The sequence below is a fragment of the Phyllobates terribilis genome, unplaced genomic scaffold (assembly GCF_046119375.1).
Source record: "Phyllobates terribilis strain yellow unplaced genomic scaffold, ASM4611937v1 Scaffold_2__4_contigs__length_985480577, whole genome shotgun sequence".
Lineage (NCBI taxonomy): Eukaryota > Metazoa > Chordata > Amphibia > Anura > Dendrobatidae > Phyllobates > Phyllobates terribilis.
Window position 1 is genome coordinate 386485175 of NW_027362762.1, and position 27126 is coordinate 386512300.

The 27126-nt window shown below is 41.4% G+C and overlaps 1 protein-coding gene across 3 annotated transcripts in view; it reads left to right on the top strand.

The window, feature by feature from the left end:
* Positions 1-629: 629 nt before the first annotated feature.
* The window catches only part of SLC5A7 (solute carrier family 5 member 7), a 55440-nt gene continuing 28943 nt past the window's right edge, over positions 630-27126 (top strand). Inside the window, exons 1-4 of one of the 3 annotated variants that reach the window (XM_073664811.1) lie at positions 630-1088; positions 3036-3289; positions 4062-4175; positions 5886-6041. In XM_073664811.1, coding sequence (XP_073520912.1) covers positions 3112-3289; positions 4062-4175; positions 5886-6041 — 448 coding nt within the window. In that variant the 5' untranslated portion in view covers positions 630-1088; positions 3036-3111. Of the gene's footprint in view, positions 1089-2030; positions 2295-2809; positions 2927-3035; positions 3290-4061; positions 4176-5885; positions 6042-27126 lie in introns of those variants that run through there. The other 2 variants (XM_073664810.1, XM_073664812.1) reach the window with 2 other exon arrangements.

Consider the following 27126-nt stretch of genomic DNA (forward strand, 5'->3'; position numbering starts at 1 on the left):
TACTTTAATGAGAAAAAAATGAACTTTTTGGAATGTACCAAATGGCTGCAATGAAAAAAAGAGTGAAAAAAATAATTGGTCTGAATACTTTCCGTACCCACTGTACATTTGATGAACACCTCAGTATTACAACAGTTTTTAGGTCAAAATCATCAATTGCAGATTTGGAGGTTATTAGCTCACATGACCTTAAATATAAGGAATGGCCTGATCTGTCACGAATCCTCCTCAGTTTACCTCAGACCTGACAGTAAATAAAATTGATTGAGCAATTTAGAACACAAATTATTGGGACACTGATATGAAACATCATCGTTAAAGACTCTTTCCTAAAACCACTTTTATTTGAAACCATCAATGAGTGGTTGCAATGTATATCAAAGACTAAATGTGAGCAAGATTTAAATTAGACAGTTAGTTAATAGCATTGTTTTTTTCTTTAGTCTGTTTCACTATATTAGAATTTTCATTATGTTAACAAGAATGTGGTGACCTGTTTCTTCAATCAATCTTTGAATTGTATTTGACAGCTGAGCCTTAAAAGTGCAGGCAAACACTAACCATTGAGGAAAAAACCTTTCTCTATTAATCAGTCAAATGGAAGAGGTGGAGAAGTATTCTGCAGTGCGTCATGCCCAGAAGATGCATTAAAAGTCGTGCAGGAGTGGACGTGGATTTCTAGAGGTGTGCCTGGGTTATTTTAAGCTTTTGATGATGTCTATCCCTATTTTTATCACTACACCATTTTTTTCACGCTGTCGCTTTTCTATATACATCCCCTTCCCCCATAACTATTTGCCCATAATTATTCATTTATTCTTCTCAAAAGCCATATAGCGTTTTCTGACGTCCACCAACTGATCTATGACGAACAACCTTCCAGCTTTATAAGAATTTTCTTTTAATAAAGCCAAGAGGTTCTCCGTTGAGTCCAGTTTGTCAGAGACAAGCCCAATTAAGTATATAATAAGCTTATAATAATCCCTACTATTAAATATTATGTAAAAAAAAAATTGGAAGAAGTGGAGAAGTTCTGCAGGAAGAGGATTTGATGTCCTGGAAAGACAAGAGTGTCAAACACTCTACAGGTAAGACTAAAACTTTACTACTATAAATGGGAGCCAATGTTTCATTATGCTCTGCTATCTAAAAAAAACAAGCAGATAGACATTAGATACATTATTTACATGACTATATTTCTCTCAGTAAAGACTAAAACTATTTCCATCCCTCCATTCTATGGCTATATACTCTCAGCCAAGACTAAACCTATGTCCATCTCTCGGTTGTATGGCTAAATATTCTCAGCCAAGACTAAATCTATTTCTATCTCTCAGTTGTATGACTAAATTGACTAAATACTCTCAGCCAAGACTAAAAACTATTTCCATCCCTCTGTTGTATGATTATATACTCTCAGCCAAGACTAAACCTTTGTCCATCCCTCAGTTGTATGGCTAAATAGTCTCAGCGAAGACTAAACCTATGTCCATCCCTCGGTTGTATGGCTAAATATTCTCAGCCAAGACTAAATGAATTTCTATCTCTCAGTTGTATGACTAAATTGACTAAATACTCTCAGCCAAGACTAAAAACTATTTCCATCCCTCCGTTGTATGAGTATATACTCTCAGTCAAGACTAAACCTTTGTCCATCCCTCGGTTGTATGACTAAATACTCTCAGCCGAGACTAAACCTATGTCTATCCCTCAGTTGTATGGCTAAATACTCTCATCCAAGACTATACCTATTTATTTCCTTTAGTTGTATGGTAAATACTCTCAGCCAAGACTAAACCTATTTTTATCCTTTAGTTGTGTGGCTAAATACTCTCAGCCAAGACGAAAACTATTTCCATCCCTCTGGTGACTACTTGTTTAGATTAAGCAGATTCCAATTCTGTGGTTATGATGATCAGGACCTAGGACAGTTCCACAGTAATAATGGATGTATTCCCACCACAATAGTCAGACTGAAATTACATCAGACTCTGCATTTTCATACTGAACATGATATATAGCCTCCACCTTCATGAGTAAAAAAGAATACATTTTCCCTAGATTTTTGACAGTATGATTTGACAGAGGAAAGCAGACTGCAGCTCTCAGGGGGTGGATTTTCTTTTTTACTTGAATGAGAAGCGAATAGTGGAGTATAGGAGCAGCAGGGGGATAGTGCTCCTGCTTGTGTAGCAGGGTGTGTGCAGCCAGATGCAGAGCAAGGGAGTGGGCATACACTGTGACTTGGAGGTTGCTGCTGAATGATGACAAGTGTTTGATGACCTATACATAATGTGAGTATTCGAAATTGGCAAAACCTAGGTATTATCTAATCGATTAATATTAACTCATTCAAAAATATATTTCAACTTTAATAGAAAAGTGCAAAGACTAAGAACTTGATTCTTATCGTGATCAGATAGGGCACATTTGTAATGCGTTACTATTGTGAAAGCATTGACTGGTTTAATGAATAAAGAGAAAACAGGACAACAATCAGTGTAACTTTACTAACAGATTGTGTTACCCTTATTTCTGTAGAAGCTGTAAGGGTGGGTCAGGGTCCTCTCTGTCTCCTTTTGTTTCATTGTTAGCAGATGCTTTAGTCAATATTGTTAAACTGTGATTTTTCTTTTTAGATGTATTATATATGGATTGTATATTAGTATTAGGTGGGAGCAAGAGATGAATTAAGTTTCTTAGAAATGAATAATATTTATAACACAGTCTGACTAAATGTGAGATCTATCCATACATCCAGAATGACAATAATATACTGTTAGTTGTGATCTGTTATAGTAGAAGTAACATTGGATTTCTTGCCTTTTTGTGGTGGAGTGAAGCAGAGAAATCCCTAGCATTGCGAGACAGGCAGTGATTGATGAGAGTAGGAGCTCAGTGCAGGCAGAGGAGCTGCTCTTTACAGGTGACTGACTTGTTGATATTTTCCTGTGACTTCTTTGATGGTTATTATCCTGCATAGAGGTAGTGTGTCAGGAGGGATGTTAAGCTGATTATCTTTATCTTTCTTATAGTTCTCCATGTACAGGGGGCACAAGAGCTGTAGCCACATAGAGACCTTCATGAAATAGCCAGACGTTCCTGTAGAAGATGGCTTTCCATGTGGAAGGGCTGGTGGCAATAATCCTTTTCTACTTGGCTATCTTATTTGTGGGCATCTGGGCAGCCTGGAGAACTAAAAACTCACGCGGTGACGGAGATCCTCGAGAAGGAATTATTGTGGGTGGAAGAGATATAGGTCTCCTGGTTGGAGCTTTTACAACTACAGGTGAGGACCCACCTTCTTTTTTTTATAAAGTTTTCTATCAGCAGCTAATAAGGCTGATCTTTATGAGGAGCCTGCTTTAATGAAGGAAATCTGCATTGATTTGCTCCTTGGCACACTATACTGATCCAGATAGGGTGCAGAATAACCTTACAGATTTTACTACTTGTTATTTACCACCTGTCATGTTGTTGTTTACTGGAGATGGTAAAATTCAGGCTCTAGGTTCAAAATTCATTGCAAACTATTCTGATTCCTGTCTCGAAGGCTCAGAGAAGAGAATATTTTAAGATTTCTTCTCTATTGCTGACTACTCAATTATGATCTGTGGCTGCAGTACAGCTTCATTTATACAGGCTGTGCATTTACTGTATTCTCTAGCTGAGTATTATTTCATTACTTTCCACCTTCACTTGTATACATTGCTAAATTGTCTGCATAATTCATGATAATAATTGAATGATTAACTGCAGCAATGTTTTCTCTGCTAGGACTTAGCTAGACTTGTTTAATATTAAATGGACATTGCAGGTACGTAGTTACTTTGAAAGCCAACAATTAACTGAAGCACTAAACATTTCACTTTGTGTTACATATAGTGATTTATTTAACACCCTTTCTCATTTCCAAGTCATATGTGTGGATCGAAAGAATAAAGGAATGAATGAATTGATTAAAAATTAATAAATATATATATTATGCATAGTAATATATATATTATTTTTATTTTGTTTATTTTTTTTATCTCTTTTTCTATGGCAATACAATACACCAGCAACATGGGTTGGTGGAGGATACATCAATGGGACAGCAGAAGCAGTATATGTGTCAGGGTATGGGCTGGCATGGGCTCAAGCACCTATTGGCTACTCGCTCAGTCTTATCGTGGGTAAGTCAGAATTAAATTACATGTATTGATATTTGTTTCAGTCAAAACTAACTATGGTTATCCGCAAATCAAATAAGAGTGGAGGAATACAAATATCAGGGAGATGCGGAGGTTAATGCACGGCTAATTTAATAAGCAGACATATCTAATCAATTTTCCATTGAAAGGCTGCATTGAAATAACCTTTTCAGGCCTTGAATGCGGTGTGCTGTTTTATTTCAGGGCGCACAAAGGATAATGCAATGGAGTTCTTATTAGGGAAAAAAATTATAATGAAAATTAATTTCAAAAAAATATTTTTGTCTTGAATTCAAGGCAGGAAAAAATATCTTTAATACATATTTCCCATATGTGATTAATAATTAGTGTGAAAAATTTCAGAAGGCAAAATGTTCTAATAATGCATGTCTGGGCACACAACAATTAATTTTTCATGGGATGCTATACTGTACCATTACAGTCTGTATTTTGACCTTTCACGTTGCCTCTGAATTTTACATTTTACAAATAGTAAATTAAAATGAAAATGATGGCAATTTTAGACAAAGAAGCTGCAAGCAGAATACCCTAGAAGTCACCCTCCAAAAAGTATGCTGTCCGCAATAATGTACTATAAGCCGTATTTATATTGTATTTTCAGTTTTGCATAGTACACTACCATGTGTAATGCTTAGATATATGGTACATTGTATGGTATAGTCATACTAATATGTATTATATATGAATAGTTATTTTGGGTCATCAATTTAATTCTAGCGACAACATATTTTATAATGGATCTAAACACTATGTATTAAAGACCAAAGCCAAAATAATCTAATGGTTTTGTCAATTTATCACCTATGTTGCAAATTCAATTTACAAACTAACAAAGCAATTTTATGTTGAAAACTGTATTAAAAAGTACAATATGATTTTCTTGTAAGCAATATTGAATACTGTGAACAAATATAATTAAGTGTCGGACATTGCTGGACAGTAGAATATACTGACTATAATATGTACTGACACTTGTGATATAGTATGTTGATCCGGCGTGAGAAAATATTTTACCAGTTTGGGGCTCACAAAAACAGTAATTGCAACCAAAAGAGTATGTAATTAATTGTTATGTATCACAGATATTGCCCTCTGTTACATGACATTATCAAATGTAATGTAGCCATAATATATGTAAAAGGCTGTGTTCAGAATTCAGTAAACTATAAAGAAACATAAAGAAATATGTGTTATTGCAGTTGTTGAGTCATTTGGTCATGATGTTATGCTCATCCGAATAGCAAACAATACTGAGCCGGTGCCTAATATATTTTTAAATTGGAGAAACCATAAGGTTAGGAATGTGCAGCCTTTATTCCTATACCTGTTAATGAACTGTAGTTTCAATAAGGCATGGTCTCTTTACAGCACTTGTACTTAAGAAATTCTGATGTGCTGACCAACACCTTAATGTTGTAAACCTGTTTAATTTTACACGGTTTGTTTGCAAATAGCAGTCGTAATCTAATCATCATTATAGTACCTCATTATAGCACATTATAGTACATTATTATAGTACGTACAGTACACATCAGTGGTTATTGGATTAATGGCTTTAGCGTTTCCGTTGCTGTTGCTGCCATTAGTTAGTAGACCATAGCTGCAGCAGGCCAGTTCCTACTTATAGCAACATGTCCACCAGATAAAAATATATTCTGCATCTTATTCTAGGTGGTCTTTTCTTTGCTAAGCCCATGCGATCAAGGGGATATGTTACCATGCTAGACCCTTTCCAGCAGATTTATGGCAAGCGCATGGGTGGATTACTTTTTGTACCAGCATTAATGGGAGAGATGTTCTGGGCTGCCGCAATACTTTCTGCTTTAGGTAAGGCTCTTGGTATACTTGCAATGATCTAAGTTATATAATATTTGATGTATGAACAGAAATTAATAGTTTGTTGCTTGCATTCAATAAAAGCAATGCGGCATTTATATGTCTTATACACCTAAAATAATGTTACATTTACAAATAAATTAGGATAGCTGTGTGTTTTTGAAATGTAAGGCAATCTTTAATAAATCAAAGAATGTTAAAGAAAACTTGAGCAAACATTGGAAAATATTTTGGGGAAGTGACCATGGCACGCTCACACCTACTTATATGGAAAATGAAAGCGTTGCCATATACCGGATATTAACTTGTATATTTAGGGTGTGGCGATGATTGACCTATACAAATCATTAGAACTTCTGTTTGGCTCTCAGATTGTCACAGAATTTGTCCCCTCCTTCTTACTGAATATGTCATTACACAAAAGAGTTTACTGCCAGAATAATGAAATCAGTTCTGTTTTTCAGAAAAACAGGTCAAAATTTGATTAAGAGTTCAGCCAACAAGCCACTTGGCTCCTATTCAATAGGGCTTAGGTGGTAAATTTGGGGAGAAACCACTAAGTTTAAAAGTAGGAGAACTACAATAGATCTGAGGCCACACAAGTTGCCAAAACTATTTATACTTTTTCTGGAACACTATGGAATTAATCAGCGTGTCTTTCCTGCTGAATGTGGTATAATATAAATAATGTGTCTTTGGCTTTGGTAATACAATTAGATTCATGACTACATTAATGTATAGATTAGGATATACAAAATATGTTCTAAGAAAAACATTAAAGGGAATCTATCACCAGATTTTGTTACCCCATCTGACAGCAACATCATTTAAAGATAGAAACTCTGATTCCAGTGATGTATCAGTTTCTAGACTGCTTGATGTTGTTTTGATAAAACCACTGTTTTATCTGCTGCACATCTTCCAGTTCTCAGAATGCTGAGCTCTGTATAACCCCGCCCACATCACTGATTGGCAGCATTCTGTGTACACTGTGCATAGGCAGAAAACTGCCAATAAGTGGTGTGAGCAAGGTTATAAAGAGCATATGAATATGGAGGACTACATGACAGCTAGTCTTGTACTGATAATTCCCTGCTGATTAAACAGTTATTGTATTAAAACTACAGCAAACAGCCCAGTAAGTGACACTTTCAGTGAAATCAGGGTCTCTGTCTTTACATCATGCTGCTCTCAGATTAAGGGGGCAAAAACCTTGTGATACATTCTGTTTAAGAGTAAAATATGTAAAAACAGGTTATTAGTGTAGACTCGTCGAGTGCAAGGGGAAGAAAATAGCAAATTTTCACACTTTGAGAAAAATTATCACTTTAGTCTAACTAGTATAATATTAACATTTTCAAAAACAAATATAACGTGGGAAGATGGTGCAGTTTGGAGTTAGCGAAATGAAGGGGATGAGAGAGAAATTGAATTCTGGTCTTGTAACCTCATAATCAGGTTTGCAACTATTCTTTAATCTGTGTAGCAAACGTTTACCAATCATGAAGGAAAGTCTTATAAATCAGCATAACTGGTCAATAAGGGTAGGACAAAATAAAATGTCACATGGATTCGATATTTAACCATTTTTTACCAGCTGCACAGTTCTTATTTTTATTCAATGGAGAAATTCTTGCAATCGTTCCAATTACGGCCACCTTGATAATATATACAAGGCATCGTTATAAAAAATAGGAACATTAACAAGGGACTATTACAAAATATTTGTTTAGATGAAGAAACACTGGGCCTTTCTAAAAGTGGTAGTCAGTTTTACAAGAACAGTACCCTCATCACTCACTATCATTACAACCATATAATAGCCTTGAACCCAAAAGATCATTTAATAAACATAGGAATTAGGCCCTTAGTTCTTTGAAGAATTCATACATATACACTGTGTGCAGAACTATTAGGCAAATGAGTATTTTGATCACATGATACTTTTTATACATGTTGTCCTAATCCAAGCTGCATAGACCTGAGAGCCAACTACCAATTAAGTAAATCTGGTGATGTGCATCTCTGTAATGAGGAGGGGTGTTGACTAATCACATCAACACTCTATATAACATGTGCTTAATTATTAGGCAACTTCATTTCCTTTGGCAAAATGGGTCAGAAGAGAGATTTGACGGGCTCTGTAAAGTCCAAAATTGTGAGATTTCTTGCAGAGGGATGCAGCAGTCTTGAAATTTCCAAACTTTTGAAGCATGATCACCGAACAATCAAGCGTTTCATGGCAAATAGCCAACAGGGTCGCAAGAAGCGTGTTGGCCGAAAAAGGCACAAAATAACTGCCCATGAATTGAGGAAAATCAAGCGTGAAGCTGCCAAGATGCCATTCGCCACCAGTTTTGCCATATTTCAGAGCTGCAACGTTACTGGAGTATCAAAAAGCACAAGGTGTGTGACACTCAGGGACATGGCCAAGGTAAGGAAGGCTGAAAAACGACCACCTTTGATCAAGAAATATAAGATAAAACGTCAAGAATGGGCCAAGAAATATCTTAAGACTGATTTTTCAAAGGTTTTATGGACTGATGAAATGAGAGTGACTCTTGATGGGCCAGATGGATGGGCCAGAGGCTGGATCAGTAAAGGGCAGAGAGCTCCACACCGAAAAAGACACCAGCAAAGTGGAGGTGGGGTACTGGTATGGGCTGGTATCATCAAAGATGAACTTGTGGGACCTTTTCGGGTTGAGGATGGAGTGAAGCTCAACTCCCAGACCTACTGCCAGTTTCTGGAAGACAACTTCTTCAAGCAGTGGTACAGGAAGAAGTCGGTATCGTTCAAGAAAAACATGATTTTCATGCAGGACAATGCTCCATCACATGCATCCAACTACTCCACAGCGTGGCTGGCCAGTAAAGGTCTAAAAGAAGAAAAAATAATGACATGGCCCCCTTGTTCACCTGATCTGAACCCCATAGAGAACCTGTGGTCCATCATAAAATGTGAGATCTACAGGGAGGGAAAACAGTACACCTCTCGGAACAGTATGTGGGAGGCTGTGGTGGCTGCTGCACGCAATGTTGATCAAAAACAGATCAAGCAACTGACAGAATCTATGGATGGAAGGCTGTTGAGTGTCATCATAAAGAAAGGTGGCTATATTGATCACTAATTTTTTTGGATTTTGTTTTTGCATGTCAGAAATGTTTATTTCTAAATTTTGTGCACCTGGTGAAAATAAACAAGTGAGATGGGATTATATTTGTTTTTTATTAAGTTGCCTAATAATTCTGCACAGTAATAGTTACCTGCACAAACAGATATCCTCCTAAGATAGCCAAATCTAAAAAAAACCCACTCCAACTTCCAAAAATATTAAGCTTGGATATTTATGAGTCTTTTGGGTTGATTGAGAACATAGTTGTTGATCAATAATAAAAATAATCCTCTAAAATACAACTTGCCTAATAATTCTACACACAGTGTAGATTCCTAATACAACTCTTATGGACTGCTATAGGGCCATTTCTTCAACAAATCTGCTGCTTGTTAATATACTCTTATAGAGTTATGTTGTTAAAGATGCTGCATCATCTGGGCATAAAAAACTTTCTTCCATTTTTACTCAATCAATAAATGTGACCTTACATTTATTGGCTTTTTTAATTTTATCACACCCTCAGCCAACAGAAATAAATGCAGTAATTACTGTCTCTATTTCCCTTTTATTAAAAGCACAATTATTTGATAAACCATTGTATACTATTTGATGAGTTGTTTCAACATGCAATGATGTTAAAATGTGCAAATATGTCAAGTTGTTATTTAGCAAATGTAGTGTCTTAGAACATGGAGTCATACCCTAGGTACATGGAGTCATACACGAAGTACATGGAGTCATACACAAGGCACATGGAATTATACCCTAGGTACATGAAGTCATATCCTTGGTACATGGAATTATACCCTAGGTGCATGGAATTATACTCTAAGTACATGAAGTAATACCTTAGGCACATGGAGCTATACCCTGGGTACTTGGAGTCATACACTAAGTACATGGAGTCATACACATGATACATGGACTCATATCCTAGGTACATGGAGTCATACACTAAGTACATGGAGTTATACTCTAGGTACATGGAGTCATACCCTAGGTACAAGGAGTCATACCCTAGGTACATGGACTCATACCCTAGGTACATGGACTCATACCCTAGGTACATGGACTCATACCCTAGGTACATGGAGTCATAGCCAACGTACATAGAGTCATACCTTAGGCATAAGGAGTTATATGCTAGGTTCATGGAGTTATACCCTAGATTCACGGAGTCATTCGCTAGGAACAACAAGTCATACCTTAGGCACAAGAAGTTATACCCCAGGTACATGGAGTCATACACTAGGCACATGGAGTTGTACCCTACGAACATGGAGTCATACCTTAGGCACATGGCGTTATACCATAGATACATGGAGTCATACACTAAGTACATGGAGTTATACCCTAGGTATATGGAGTCATACCCTACGTACATAAAGTCATACCTTAGGCACTTGGAGTTATACCCTAGGTACATGGAGTCATGCACTAAGTACATGGAGTTATACCCTAGATACATGGAGTTATACACTAGGTACAAGGAGTCATACCCTAGGTACAAGGAGTCATATACTAGGTACATGCAGTCATACACTAGGTACAGTACAGACCAAAAGTTTGGACACACCTTCTCATTTATAGATTTTTCTGTATTTTTATGACTTTGAAAATTGTACATTCACACTGAAGGCATCAAAACTATGAATTAACACATGTGGAATTATATACTTAACAAAAAAGTGTGAAACAACTGAAAATATGTCTTATATTCTAGGTTCTTCAAAGTAGCCACCTTTTGCTTTGATGACTGCTTTGCACATTCTTGGCATTCTCTTGATGAGCTTCAAGAGGTAATCACCGGAAATGGTCTTCCAACAATCTTGAAGGAGTTCCCAGAGATGCTTAGCACTTGTTGGCCCTTTTGCCTTCACTCTGCGGTCCAGCTCACCCCAAGCCATCTCGATTGGGTTCAGGTCTGGTGACTGTGGAGGCCAGGTCATCTGGCGTAGCACCCCATCACTCACCTTCTTGGTCAAATAGCCCTTACACAGCCTGGAGGTGTGTTTGGGGTCATTGTCCTGTTGAAAAATAAATGATGGTCCAACTAAACGCAAACCGGATGGAATAGCATGCCCCTGCAAGATGCTGTGGTAGCCATGCTGGTTCAGTATGCCTTCAATTTTGAATAAATCCCCAACAGTGTCACCAGCAAAGCACCCCCACACCATCACACCTTCTCCTCCATGCTTCACGGTGGGAACCAGGCATGTAGAGTCCATCCGTTCACCTTTTCTGCGTCACACAAAGACATAGTGGTTGGAACCAAAGATCTCAAATTTGAACTCATCAGACCAAAGCACAGATTTCCACTGGTCTAATGTCCATTCCTTGTGTTCTTTAGCCCAAACAAGTCTCTTCTGCTTGTTGCCTGTCCTTAGCAGTGGTTTCCTAGCAGCTATTTTACCATGAAGGCCTGCTGCACAAAGTCTCCTCTTAACAGTTGTTGTAGAGATGTGTCTGCTGCTAGAAGTCTGTGTGACATTGACCTGGTCTCTAATCTGAGCTGCTGTTAACCTGCGATTTCTGAGGCTGGTGACTCAGATAAACTTATCCTCAGAAGCAGAGGTGACTCTTGGTTTTCCTTTCCTGGGACGGTCCTCATGTGAGCCAGTTTCTTTGCAGCGCTTGATGGTTTTTGCAACTGCACTTGGGGACACTTTCAAAGTTTGCCCAATTTTTCGCACTGACTGACCTTCATTTCTTAAAGTAATGATGGCCACTCGTTTTTCTTTACTTAGCTGCTTTTTTCTTGCCATAATACAAATTCTAACAGTCTATTCAGTAGGACTATCAGCTGTGTATCCACTTGACTTCTGCACAACACAACTGATGGTCCCAACCCCATTTATAAGGCAAGAAATCCCACTTACTAAACCTGACAGGGCACACCTGTGAAGTGAAAACCATTTCCGGTGACTACCTCTTGAAGCTCATCAAGAGAATGCCAAGAGTGTGAAAAGCAGTCATCAAAGCAAAAGGTGGCTACTTTGAAGAACCTAGAATATAAGACATATTTTCAGTTGTTTCACACTTTTTTGTTAAGTATATAATTCCACATCTGTTAATTCATAGTTTTGATGGCTGCAGTGTGAATGTACAATTTTCATAGTCATGAAAATACAGAAAAATCTTTAAATGAGAAGGTGCGTCCAAACTTTTGGTCTGTACTGTACATGGAGTCATACTTTACGTAAATGGTGTCATACACTAGGCACATGTAGTTATTCCCTAGGTACATGGAGTGATACCTTACATATAGTATCATAACCAGACTCTCTTTAGTTTCATCATAAATTAGTGAAATTGTATTGGGACTGTATTTGGGATGGTGAAAAACTAAATCTAAAACTTAATTTAATTCTAAATACCCATCTATTTAATGTCATATTTGAATCTGTTTTTCAATATACTTTCATTAAAAAGTCCCCATTGTTCCCTCAATACGCTATCAAACTGCTTTTTTTTTCTACTTCCTCTTTGATGACTCTCCATTTGAGAACCCCAGTGCATGCTTGAATAGTAAAATGAGTCGTCATCAGGGGGCAGAGGCTACGGTCACTGCCTCCCTGAAAAAGAGCGTCATCAGTGACCTCCATTTCATGGACTAAGCTAGTCCTTGCTCTACTGAACATGTGTCAGTTGTCAATTCCGACGTACACTCAGATTCTTGTCACTGTGCAATCTGCTGGTCTCTGTTTTTTCAGCACGCCAGGTATTCTTATTACAACACGCACTGACAGTGCGCTCTCCTGTCATCTAGTCACTTCTGATCAGAGCGGCAAAGGAGTGCACTGTCACTGTGTATATTGCTCAGTGACAAGAATACAAGAATCCACTGATCATATTTTGGAATTGAAGCATGTCAGCAGGACTAGCCCAGCTCCTGAAATGGACGTCACTGATGACGCTTCATTTCAGGGGGGGCAAAACCCGCAGCAGTAACCGCACCTCTGCCCCCTGATAATGACTCATTTTACTATACCAGCATGCACATGGATAGATAGGCATTTAGGATTAAAATACATTTTAGTTTCAGACCACCCCATTAATTTAAAAGTTGCCCTTTTTGTGTGAAAGGGACCAAGCACCAATACCAGTCAAATCCCATGGACAAGAGTGGCACAGTTCCTGGGGGGAAACAAGGAAAAAAGACTCTTTCTTATCTTTGACATGCCCTTTTATTTTAGTTTATTTAAATTTACAACTTTTCGCCATCCCATCTAAAATGTAAATGTTGGCAACAGTATTACAGCATACATACCTCTCTAAAAAATGAAAAAAAAATAGGGACCATTTTTGTAATTATGTTTGACATGTCAATTTTTCAGCATGTCATGTATGACAATTATATGTGGAGCTCATGTGGATGCATTAATAGTCATTACATGGACACTCTTTCATGTACTATGAATTAAGGATGTTCCTTTGAAATGTAATGAGAGAAGTAGGTGGCAATTTTTACATCATGCTGGGGAGAGGGGAAACGCTTCTCTACAGTACGAGTGGGGGTCTAAAGTCTGGGCTTTCATCTCCCAGGTAATGATATGAAATAAATCAAACAGCCCAGATTTACCTTTTAAATAAGCAACATTTTGTTTCTGGGAGCTTGTAATAACTTGACACTTGCGTCTTGTGAGTCATCTTTGTAAGAATCCCAAATTGGTAGTGATTTACCTCTGTTGCTGCCACTTAGATTTGATTCAAGTGCATTTGTCTTAGGTTGTCTGGTCTATTTCTCCTGCTTCAGGCCAAGCTTTTCTAGCTCTAATAAACATAATTTACTCTAATTTCCAACTGTGTCGTGATTAGATGAAACAGTAAGGTGCTTGTTTACATTCTGACTGTTTGTGATGACAATTATCTCAGTAATATTGATGGAATTATTCTGGTTTTAAACGTTAATAGTTTAAAAAAAAAATTGCAACATGCTAAAAGGGCTAAAAACAAGACAGCAGACTAATCATATACAAAAATATCATCCTCAATCATTTTCAAGAATAGAAAAATAACAAAGTATAATAGTAAAATTCTGAATATCATGCACTTGACAGATTGGTCAAGTAATATGTTTTTGCAAATTGTCAAATTGTTAAAAATAAACCAGTACAAACCACCCAGAAATATTTTATAAAGCAAATCTCAGGATTTTGACACTATTTATTTTATTAAACTCCTCTGTAACAGGTTGTCTCTCAACTGGACAACCCCTTAATAGCTACTCTGGATTGGACAACCCCTTCTTAGAATTAATCCATTCTTCACCCACAATCTTCTTGCTATGTTTCTCTAATCATTGTTTTCCCTGCTGAAGATCTACCAGTTCTTTAAATGCTGAGCTCTGAATAACCTCTCAGACACAGCAAATGGACAGCTATGTACGCTGTGCATAGGCAGAAAGCTGCCAATCCCTCGTAGAGGTGAGGCTATACAGAGCTTATGAATAAGGAGAACTACATTGCAGCAGGTTTACTAGTTTTCTAATTGTAATCTCCTACTGATGAAACAGTGACTTTATCAAATCTACAGTAAGCAGCCCAGTAAGTGATACATTGCTGGAATCAAGGTCTCTTTCTCTATATCATGCTGCTGATGAGATGTAACAATGCACTTCCAGCTCCTCAGCTTCACACTGTATTTAATGCCTACTTTGGTTGATTGACAGGTTGTTGGCTCTAGTAAACAGCCAACAACCTGTCAGTCAACCAGAGGAGGGTGGTGCTAGGTAGGAAATGCAACCTAAGGCAGAGGAGCTGAAAATGCATCATCACACCCCATTGCACATCCAGACTGATGTATACTGAACGTCAAATGCCATTTTGTGCTGCCACAGCAGCGCTTTATGGGCATGAAGTGATAAATTGATTTATCTTTTAAAAAGCTACACAAAAGTTATGTCTTAGGGGGTAAAAGTTCAATTTAACAAATTTATCTGTATTGTGAGAGTTAACTTATTTGTATTGAATTTTATAATTGTCTCTTTATCAAAATGTCAGCTCGCTATGGCTCAATAGTGAATGCGGTATCACATTACAGGCCAAGAAAATTTGTTCAAGTGCAATACAAAATTATGCACAGTGGTATGTAAAAGTTTGGGCACCGCTGGTAAAAAATGTTGTTATTGTGAACAGTTAAGCAAGTTGAAGATGAATGATCTCTCAAAGACCTAAAATTAAAGATGACACATCTCCTTTGTATTTTAGGAAAAAAAAAATATATATATATATATTTTCATCTTTTATATTTTAAAAATTACAAAAAGGAAAATGGGCCAATGAAAAAGTTTGGGCACCCTTCATGGTTAGTACCTAGTACCACAGATTGTAAACACTTTTTGTAGCCAGCCAAGAGTCTTTTAATTCTTGTTTGAGGAATTTTCATCCGTCCTTCCTTGGAAAATTCTTCGAGTTCTATGAGATTCCTGGGTCGTCTTGCATGCACTGCTATTTTGAGGTCTAGCCACAGATATTCAATAATGTTCATATCAGGGACTGTGAGGGCCATTGTAAAACCTTCAGCTTGCGCCTTTTGAGGTAATCTATTGCAGATTTTGATGTGTCTTTAGGATCATTATTAGTGATGAGCGAGCAGTAAAATGCTCAGCTACTCGTTGCTCGGGTCGAGCAAATTGGAATGCTCGAGTGCTCAGTCCGAATAACGAGACCAATGTAAGTCTATGGGAAACTTGAGCATTTTTCCGGCAGCTCCCACCGGCCGTCTGCAGAGAGCCTAAAAATTTCCCAAATCAATGGGAACAGTGCTCAATTGACATGGGAACAGCATGGAGAAGACCCCTGGAAGTATCTCTGACTTACAGGTCACTGCTGTCAACAATGTTGTTAGAGGCATTATGCTACTTTTACGGATTCACAATTAGTGTTGAGCCACCCCCGTAGTGTTCGAGTTCGGTTCGGTTCGTCGAACACCCGTGTGTTCGCCAAACTGTTCGTCGAACTGTTCGTCGAACACCTTCGAACACCTTTAAAACCAATGGCAGGCAAACAAAAACACAGAAACACATAGACAACACCTTCAAAGGTGTCCAAAAGCTGACAAACTGCTCAGAAGACACAACTAACACATGGAAAAGTGACAAGTACATATAGTCATGCGAAAAGAAAAGAGGTGGAGGAGTAAAAGGAGGGGGAGACACAGATATAGGCATGTCATGCCCTTCTAAAATCCAAAAAGTGAGAAGCCGACACGTTCAGTCCGCTCCTGCCCGTGTCACCTCCGTGTCGCCGGGTTTGTGGCAGAGCCGCGGTGAACCCTGACGGCCAGCCCCCCTCTCCCAATACTGGTGCCTGTCCGCTGGTGGGTCGAGCGAGCCCCCCTGTGGTGGAGGCAGCTCTAAGCTTTTTAATTTAAATTGTCTCTCTAATTTGAATAAATACACTTTAAATCCATTTACAAGGATCTATTGGAGGGCAAGTCTCATGCCAGCAGCCGCGTAATTCCAGCTCCAGTAGCGTCCACTAAAGCTGCTGCAGTTAAAAAGCTTTTATAAGGATCGAGCTCGGCTGTCCACCGCAAGGCATCCTACTGCCAGTCCGAGCCCCTATGCCTTGGGGTGCCTCCTGATGCTCTTCACTGAGTATCCCGTGGTCCCGAAGCATTTCCTTTGAAAAAATGAAGTGTCCAAACTACAGGTGGTGTAGCTTGCTTAACAGCCGGGATAATCCGCTGACTAGCAGACCCTGCTACTAGGCACAAAGTATTTCCTGGGCTAGATGCAGTTAAAAATTTGTAATTAGATACTCTCGTTGGATGCTGAGAAAGCATTCCATAGAGTCTCCTGGCACGCCATATATGATTCTCTTAAAAAGCTTGGGGTAGGGGTCTAGGGGACCCTTTTATAGCCAAAATCACGGCCCTGTATCGCAATACGTCACCTAGGCTGAAGATAAATGGAACTGTAGCACCCTGAGGGCTCGGTTGCTACAGAGGTATTGCACCTCACCCAGAGGTGTGATATCTCACTCTCAGGTAAGGATGTAGTGTGGATCAGGACCCGACACCTGCATGCATTACACCACATTGCCGTGGGGCAGGGCGACCAATATGCCCCTGAGATGGGCACGACAGTCCCTGTCCCTGGCTGGAGTGGGGGGAGGGAACACTGAGGAAGGGGAACCCTGTAGTGCAGGAGCAGGGAGGAAGCAGTTCCTGGGTGCATTGAGAAGGGAGTATAAAAGGTGGGCACCATCTTAGTTCAGTGCAGAGAAGTCTGAGCAGAAGTGGCAGGGAGCAGGGGCTCTGCATGAGCTCTGCTCCGGAGGCGGGCCTAGTAACAGAGGCCCAGGCCTGGAAGAGGGAGAAGGAAGGAAGAGGAGCGGAGAAGGCTCCAGGAATGAGGAACGAAGGGATCTCAGGGGTGCGGACGGGCGAGTCGCCACCGCACGCCCGAATCCACCTGCGTGGAGGGGTCAGGCCAAAGGGGGAGACCGGTCCCCGAAACTAGTGGAGGCAGGAAACGACCCTCAGCTAGAAACAGGAGGCTGTGACATTTTATGTGGCGCAGCCCCTCGCTACACCCGCTAGGAAGGCACCACATAGGGTCAGGGAAACTGGCGCCAAGTTTACCAAGAGGAGGCCCGAGGCAGCCGGACAGAAGGGTTGGTAAGAAAGGCCAGACAAAGGACACACAAAGGGGGTCCTGTGAAGCACTCCAAAGTTATCTGGGAGTTGTCTGAGCCCCTCACCTGGTGAGCACAGTACGACGTGGGCAGCCGTTACCTGCAGACGTGGTCTGGATAATAAGAACTGTGAGTAAAGGCCCTGGACTGCATCACTGACTCCGTGTCATTACTGCTGCTGCCCTGTAACATCACCCCCATCCTCCGCATACACTGCCCTGAGGCTATACTCCTCCCGTGGGGAGTTATGCTACGCTCTGCTGCACCCACAACACCAGCCTCAGCGGTCTGCCCTGGAGCGGCGGTTCACTCTGACCGCAATCCACGGGTGGCGTAGTCGGACATTTAAACATCAAAACCACATAAATAGTTCCGCCACTGGTTTGACCGCCCTGAGCCACGGAACCGGGTTGCCGCCACGGAGACTACAACCACCAGCATCCACCAAAAAGGGTCCGGCTCCGGGTGTCCCAAGGCCCAGGGGGCGCGTCAGAACATTTTCATCACCTTTCACAATCACCAATGGGACAAGGCAGGGATGTTCTCTGTCCCCTCTCTTATACATCCTAGTGACGGAGCACCTGCTCTCATCAATTCGCCATAACCCCAAAATTAGGTGGATTGAGGTGGGAGGCACCGAGTACAAGTGCTCTCTATTTGCTGATGATGTCCTAGTATATATCACTCAATCACATATATCCATCCATGCTGTTATGGCTGAAATAGATCACTTTGTTACATGGTCAAATTTTAAAATCAATGCAGCGAAGTCTGAGGCCCTCGATGTCTCCCCCCCCAAATCCATATAGGATTCCATCCAGTCCAACTTACCCTTTGCCTGGCCCTCACAGGGTATCAAATACTTAGGAATTCCTATTCATAGAGACCTCTCCCATCTATGTTATCTTAATTTTGGGCCCTTTATTGAACAACTCCATACAGACCACGGTTGGCAAGTTAGAACTGTAAGATTCACTACGTGAACCACTGGTGTTTTGTGGAAAAGCACATGTACACTGTGTTCCAAATTATTATGCAGAAAGTGTTTAGGAGTGATAAGGGAAGAATTTGTTTGTTTGTCAGTTAAACTCATTGATGGTGATGTGTGTCAGGGCTCTTTATATCACTGTAAGCAATTGCAGACACCTGTGCTAATTAGTTTGGCAGGTGTGTCCAATGAAAGGCAAGACTACTTAAGAAGGCTGTCTCACATTATTAAGCAGCCTACATTTTCTGCCAAAATGGGAAAGAAAAAGGATGTGTCGGCTGCTGAGAAGCAACAAATTGTGGAGTGTTTAGGTCAAGGCATGACTACAATCAACATTGTGCGATGATCAGGATGAAGTGTCTTGGCAATCAAGAAGTATGTAGCTGATTCACAGTACACACGTGTGCGTGCTGATAAGGGCAAATTGAGGACTCTTTCCTACAGGCAATTACGTCAGGTTAAAAGAGCAGCGGCAAAAAAGCCTTGTCATAGCAGCAGACAAGTTTTTGAAGCTGCTGGTGCCTCCAACGTCCCCCGAACAACAAGATGCAGGGTCCTTCAGAGGTTTGCAGCTGTGCATACGCCATCCTGTCGACCTCCTCTATCCACTTCACACAAGCAGAAACGGCTCCAGTGGGCCAAACATTACATGAAGACTGATTTCAAAACTGTTTTGTTCACGGATGAGTGCCGTGCAGCGCTCGATGGTCCAGATGGATGGAGTGGAGGATGGCTGGTTGATGGACACCCCACGCAAACACGGCTACAGCGCCAACAAGGAGGAGGTGGAGTAATGTTTTGGGCTGGAATCATGGGGAGAGAGATTGTCGGCCCCTTTAGGATCCCTGAAGGCGCTAAAGATGAACTCCATAATGTATGTGGATTTTCTCAAACAGCACTTCCTGCCATGGTTCAAGAAGAAGAACCGTGTGTTTCACAGCAAGATCATTTTTCTGCATGATAATGCACCATCTCATGCTGCACATAAAACATCTGCATCTCTGGCTGATATGGGCATAAAAGGGCACAAACTTATGGTGTGACCCCCATGCTCCCCTGACCTGTACCCCATTCAGAACCTTTGGAGCATCATTAAAAGGAGTGTCTATGATGGCGGGAGGCAGTTCACATCTAAGCAACAGCTCTGGGAGGGTATTCTGTCCTCATGCAAAACAATTGAAGCAGAAACCATCCAAAACCTGACAAATTCAATGGATGAGAGAGTTCAGAAGCTCCTTTCGAACAAGGGGTCCTATGTGAAAATGTAACATCACCTAGAATAAAGTTTTGAGTTGAAAACTGTTTGATTTCAGTTTCTAACAACCTGCTAATGCTTATAATTTCAAAAATGACCATTTTTTTGGTCTTTATTAAAATGAAAAGGTTGATCGAAAAGTTTGGGGGATCTAAGAGTGTGGCAACCCAGTAGTCATGATTACTTCGAATTCTGACAATATGAGGGTCATGCTGCAGGTAGTGCAGCAAGAAGGCACTTATGTGTCTTGCGCATCTCGGAGCCCCAAAATTATTTTCCGGGCTAGATGCAGCTAAAAATTATTATTAATTTTAAATCTGGTGAAGCTTTAGTATAGATGGCCTAATAGGATCAGTGCTGCACACTGCTACAAAGCCCAAATTATTTTCCAGTCAAGATACAGATAAACATGATTAGTAATTTTGAATCTGGTGGAGCTTATTATAGATGGCCTAATAGAATCAGTGCTGCACACTGCTACAAAGCCCAAATTATTTTCCAGCCAAGATACAGATAAACATGATTAGTAATTTGAAAGCTTAAAACGGTTGGTAGGGTGATTTTAACCAATCATCAAGCTTTTACTCTCCCCAGGATGACACAGGGGTAGAAAAGTCGTTTCGGATCCATGATTTGTTCATCTTTATGAACGTGAGTCTGTCTACATTATCAGTGGAGAGCCGCGTGCGCTTATCTGTCAGCACACCACCAGCAGCGCTGAACACACGTTCAGACAGAACGCTGGCTGCGGGGCATGACAAGATCTCCAAGGCGTAAGTGGCTAGCTCCGGCCATTTATCCAGATTGGAAGCCCAAAAAGAGCAAGGGTCTAGTGACACAGTCGTGGCTTCAATGTTTACTTGGAGATACTCCTGTACCATCGTCTCTAGGCGTTGACTATGTGTCAGACTTCTTGTCTCCTGTGGCCTTGCAAAGGATGGGCTAAAAAAGTGGTGAAATGATTCCGCAAAATTGATGTTACCAGCAGATACTGTGGTTCTGTTACGGTTTGAGTGCTGAACACTTGACGGTCCCACGGTTGGCAAGTTGGAACTGTGAGATTCACTACGTGCACCACTGGTATTTTGTGGAAAAGCACATGTAAGATTCTGCAACAGTCTCTGCTGATACTCCTGCATGCGTGCATCCCTTTCTATGGCAGGAATAATTTCTGCAAATTAACTTTTGTACCGGGGATCTAACAGTGTGGCAACCCAGTAGTCAGGATTATTTCTAATTCTCACAATTCGAGGGTCATGTTGCAGGTAGTGCAGCAAGAAGGCACTCATGTGTGTTGCGCATCCAGGAGCACCAAGTCCCTGTTGTGTTGGTGGCGAGGTAACAATCATGCTTCCTTCCTAAGTCCTCTCCCCCCAACCTCGCACAACAGAAATGTGATCAAGGTCTCCCTCATCTGATGAGTCTTCCATCAGTTCGTCCTCCACTTCTTCCTGGGCTCCTGCACCTTCCTCACTAGTTTGGCTGCTACCATGCGCCCTGGTAAAACCATCTCCCCCACCCTCACATGCCTGCCGCCTTGGTGCTGCCGACCGTCTGGACCTTGCAGATGTTAGCCCTTCCACATACAACTCCTCCTCCTCTACTTCCTCCACCTCCTCTTGTGCTACCACCTGACTCCCAATTCTGTTTAACATGTGCTCCAGCATGTAAATCACCGGAATAGTCATGCTGATAATGGCATCGTCAGCACTAAACATCTTCGTCGCCATTTCAAAACTGTGCAGAAGGGTGCATAGGTCCCTGATCTGAGACCACTCCTCCAACGTGATTTGCCCCACCTCTGGATCTCGTTGGCCCAGGCTATAAGTCAGAACGTATTGCACCAGGGCTTGTCGGTGCTGCCACAGTCGCTGCAACATGTGCAGAGTTGAATTCCACCGGGTAGGCACATCGCATTTTAGCCGGTGAAGTGGCAGGCCCAACGACTTCTGTAGAGATGTAAGTCGCTGAGCTGCGGGATGCGAACGGCGAAAGTGAGCACACAGCGACCGTGCCCTCTGCAGAAGGCCATCTAGTCTGGGATAGTGGGCTAAAAATTGCTGGACAACCAGGTTCAACACGTGAGCCATACAAGGCACGTGTGTGACATTGCCCCGGCGAAGGGCCGCACCCAGGTTTGCAGCATTGTCGCACACGGCCTTCCCTGGTTTCAGGTCCAGTGGAGACAACCATTCATGAAATTGGTTCTCCAGAGCTGACCACAACTCCTCAGCTGTGTGACTCACATTTCCCAGACATTTCAATGTAAAAACCGCCTGATGACGTTGAGCCCTACTGCCAGCATAGTAAGGAGATGTGCAGGATCCCTTCTGCGCAGTTATAAAGCTTGTGGCATGACCAGACAGGCTTTGGGTGCAGGTGGAAGACCGAGAGGAGGTTGAGGAGGCAGAAGCAGTGGAGGAACTTTGACATAAAGAGGATTGACGCACAACTCGTGGGGACGGCAAGACTTGGACAGCAGCCCCTTGTCCTGCTGTCACCATAGTTATCCAGTGCCCAGTCAGCGACATGTAACGCCCCTGTCCATGCCTACTCGTCCAAGTGTCTGTGGTGAAATGCACCCTGTCACACACAGAGTTTCTCAAAGAAGCGGTGATGTTGTGTGCGACATGCTGGTGGAGCGCAGGCACACCTTTCTTTGAGAAGTAGTGCCGACTGGGCATCTGGTACTGGGGCACTGCGACGGACATAAGGTCTCGAAAATCCTCTGTGTCCACCAGGCGGAAAGGCAGCATTTCTGTAGCCAAAAACTTGCAGATGGTGAAATTCAACCTCTTAGCTTTCTCATGGCTAGGAGGAAATGGTCTTTTACTTGTCCACATCTGAGGGACCGAGGGCTGGCTATTGTGCTTAGACGGGGTTGATAAGGGTGTCCCCGGCAAACTGCCGGTCTGTGAGGAAGATGCAGGCGGACATGTTAGGTTGCCTTGATCCAAAGGTGGTGCTATCGATGTCGGACAGCGCTCAACACCAGCTGGTGTTACCACCTCCAAAGAAAATGATGACCTGCCAATCACGCTGGCTGTTGCGGGTAAAGAGGTGGCAGGTCTGCGCCCCAAAACAGGTGTGACTGCTGTCCCCCCAGTCACAGAGGATGAAGAGGCCGCGGATGCACAAGATATGGCAGACGGTGGTTGGCCTGGCCGGCTAGGCCGCATTGTAGCACACTGAGCTTCCCACTGCAACTTATGCTTCATGTCCATGTGCCGGTTCATGCATGAAGTACTCAAACTATGTATTTTTTGGCCTCTACTTAGCTTTTGCTGACAAATGTTACAGATAACACGAGTTTGGTCATCTTTATCGATCTGAAAAAATGCCCAGGCTATGCAAGGCTTAGCACCCATGCGACCTGAAGAGCCACCACGACTTGTGGTGAGAGGCAGAGTTGTGTTTGAGGATGCAGTTGTTGACGTGCTTCCAGTACTACGTCTCTGTCCAGGAAGGCGCAACCTGACCTCGTCGTCACTAGCATCTTCCTCCACCTCCTCTGCTGACCTCATCTCTTGGCTGACTGTGGGTTGACAGTAAGTGGGATCTCCAACCTCATCATCATCACCCTGTGCGTTATCACACCCGTCGTCCTCAGAGCCAACCTGTTCCTGCCCTGACAAAAAACTAAAGTTGTCGCTCCAATCAGGTATTTGAGTCTTATCATCATCTTCCTCATTGTCTCCACCAACAGGAGTTACAGTTTGGGAATGAGGGTCTACATTATGGTCAGAACCTTCTGCGTCTGGTCCTGGATCCGACTCATAAAGATTCTGGGCATCAGTGCAGATCATTTCCTCGTCTGGATTCACAGAAGCGCTGGAGTCGACCTCTGATTCCCAGGCTATAGTATGAGTAAACAGCTCTGCAGACTCAACCATCTGTTCTACCTCATACTCAGACGGGCAGCTGGAGATTTTGGAGCTGTGAGGAAGCAAGTGCGATTGGGGTGACACCTTTGAGGACTGGAGTATTTGTGATGTTGAAGTTGATGTGGAGGAGAGCCCACTTAAAGGAGCACTTGATATCCGTTGAAGCACCTGCTGTTTTTGTGCCTCATCTGGAATTTGTAGCGATTGGCGTGGCCGTAAGAAAGGGATCTTATCACATTGTCCGCTAAAAGAAGTAGACATTTTAGTTTGGCTGGAAGATGGTCTTTCTTCTGCAGATGTTACTGTTGCTTTAACACCTACCCCACGGACACAACCTTTTTTCCCCTTCCCAACACGCCTATTCCCCTTTCCACCAGCAGCAGGCCTTTTTCCACTCATTTTGGTGGTTAACTAATTAACAACTCTGGAGTTGTTTGCACAAAAAAACAATGGATGGGAACCGAGCAGAGCTGAGTGGCCAAACTGTGGTATTAGGCCAAAACTATTGGCTGGGTTAGATGCAGAAAAAAATTATATTCAATTTGCAACCTGATGGAGGTCAGTATAGATGGACTAATAGAGAAAGTCCCACACACTGCTAGAAGGCCAAATATTTTTTCAGAGCTAGATGCAGATAAAAATTATTTTTAATTTGCAACCTGATGGAGGTCAGTATAGATGGACTAATAGAGAAAGTCCCACACACTGCTAGAAGGCCAAATATTTTTTTCAGAGCTAGATGCAGATAAAAATTATTTTTAATTTGCAACCTGATGGAGGTCAGTATAGATGGACTAATAGAGAAAGTCCCACACACTGCTAGAAGGCCAAATATTTTTTCAGAGGTAGATGCAGAAAAAAATATATTCAGTTTGCAACCTGATGGAGGTCTGTATAGATGGATTAATAGAACAAGTCCCACACACAGCTAGAAGCCCAATATTTTTTCAGAGGTAGATGCAGAAAAAAATATATTCAGTTTGCAACCTGATGGAGGTCAGTATAGATGGACTAATACAACAAGTCCCACACACAGCTAGAAGCCCAATATTTTTTCAGAGGTAGATGCAGAAAAAAATATATTCAGTTTGCAACCTGATGGAGGTCTGTATAGATGGATTAATAGAACAAGTCCCACACACAGCTAGAAGCCCAATATTTTTTCAGAGGTAGATGCAGAAAAAAATATATTCAGTTTGCAACCTGATGGAGGTCAGTATAGATGGACTAATACAACAAGCCCCACACACAGCTAGAAGCCCAATATTTTTTTAGAGGTAGATGCAGAAAAAAATATATTCAGTTTGCAACCTGATGGAGGTCTGTATAGATGGACTAATACAACAAGTCCCACACACAGCTAGAAGCCCAATATTTTTTCAGAGGTAGATGCAGAAAAAAATATATTCAGTTTGCAACCTGATGGAGGTCAGTATAGATGGACTAATACAACAAGTCCCACACACAGCTAGAAGTCCAATATTTTTTCAGAGGTAGATGCAGAAAAAAATATATTCAGTTTGCAACCTGATGGAGGTCTGTATAGATGGATTAATAGAACAAGTCCCACACACAGCTAGAAGCCCAATATTTTTTCAGAGGTAGATGAAGAAAAAAATATATGCAGTTTGCAACCTGATGGAGGTCAGTATAGATGGACTAATACAAGTCCCACACACAGCTAGAAGCCCAATATTTTTTCAGAGCTAGATGCAGAAAAAAATTATATTCAATTTGCAACCTGATGGAGGTCAGTATAGATGGACTAATAGAATGATGCTATGCCCAAAAGATTTTTCTTCACTAGGTGCAGTAAAAAAATTGGTATTCTATACACAGGTGGTATATCTTGCAACACAGATAGGCTACTCCACTGACTAACACACTCTGCAATAGGCCAAAAAGGATTAGCTTTGCTAGATTCAGCCAAATGCTGTGAAAAAAACTTGCACAGCACTGGCACAGACCTGCCTGGCAAAAACTGATAGGAACTCATGTAACCTAGTCCTGAAAAGGACTCCAATTACAATTAGTCTTTACTCCCACAATCTATCTATTTAAGAGCACAGACCTGCCTGATAAAAGTCGTAGGAAATGCTGTAACCTAGTCCTTAAAAGGACTGCAATCACAACTATTCCCTACTCCCAAGCTATCTGTAGATTTGTGCGAAAATTGGCTTGAAATTAACAAGTTATAGCGCACACAGCAACAGCGGTGCCGTCTAACACGCAGCTGCAGCAGTGAGAAAATGGTGGCGACGGGGAAAATGGCTTGGTCTTATAGGGCAAGGACATGTGACATACACTGCCAATGACACATGCCCTTGCTTGTGTGAAAAAAAGCACTTCGCTCCGTGTGTGCGCTGCTGATAGGCTGACAGATTGCACCTCCCCACTGTAAATGCTGGAAAGAGAAAAAAAAAATGGAGATCTTCATTGTTCCTGCAGAGATCCATCCCCTGCCCCTCCCCCCACCCCGCTGTACACTCAAACTGCGTATTAACATTAATTTTCATCATTACTGAGAAAAAATCCAGTTATGATTTTGGTGCACGAACAGTTATCGAACATAACCTCGAACAGCCGAATTTTTCTCAAATTGTTCGTGTTCGCCGAACGGCTCGAACACCGCCCAAAACAGCTCGAATTTGAGATTGGCGAACAGTTCGAGTAGACAACGCTCATCTCTATTCACAATAAAACATATAAAAACAAAACCAAAATGAATTTTCCTGTGAAAAATGTCATGGAACATCGTTTCCAGGGTAATGACTTGCATATAAGGCAAAATAAATAACCAAAAACAAAAATGCTCTTCCACACCTTGGGCTATGTTCACACGTAGCATTTTTGATGCGTTTTTGCACTTTTGCATTGCTTTCAACGGTGAAAAATGCATTCACCAGGAAATGTCATTTTAACATTTTACTACCTTATTTGTCCATGTGGTGTGTGAGACATCATCAGACACATCCTGTTTCATTTATGAAGGATGGACTCTGAAAGTCATAAACACTATTTTTATAGGGCCATCAGGCGGCCCTTACTATTCTTAAAGGGCCAGCAGTCAGCTATGCTTTATTGTTTCCATTATTAAAGAGTGGGTCTCATATACTGTTATTGCGTATGCAGTGACTGCAAGGGCTGCCAAAAATTTGGACTCACCCCAATACCCCTTTGAAGAGACAT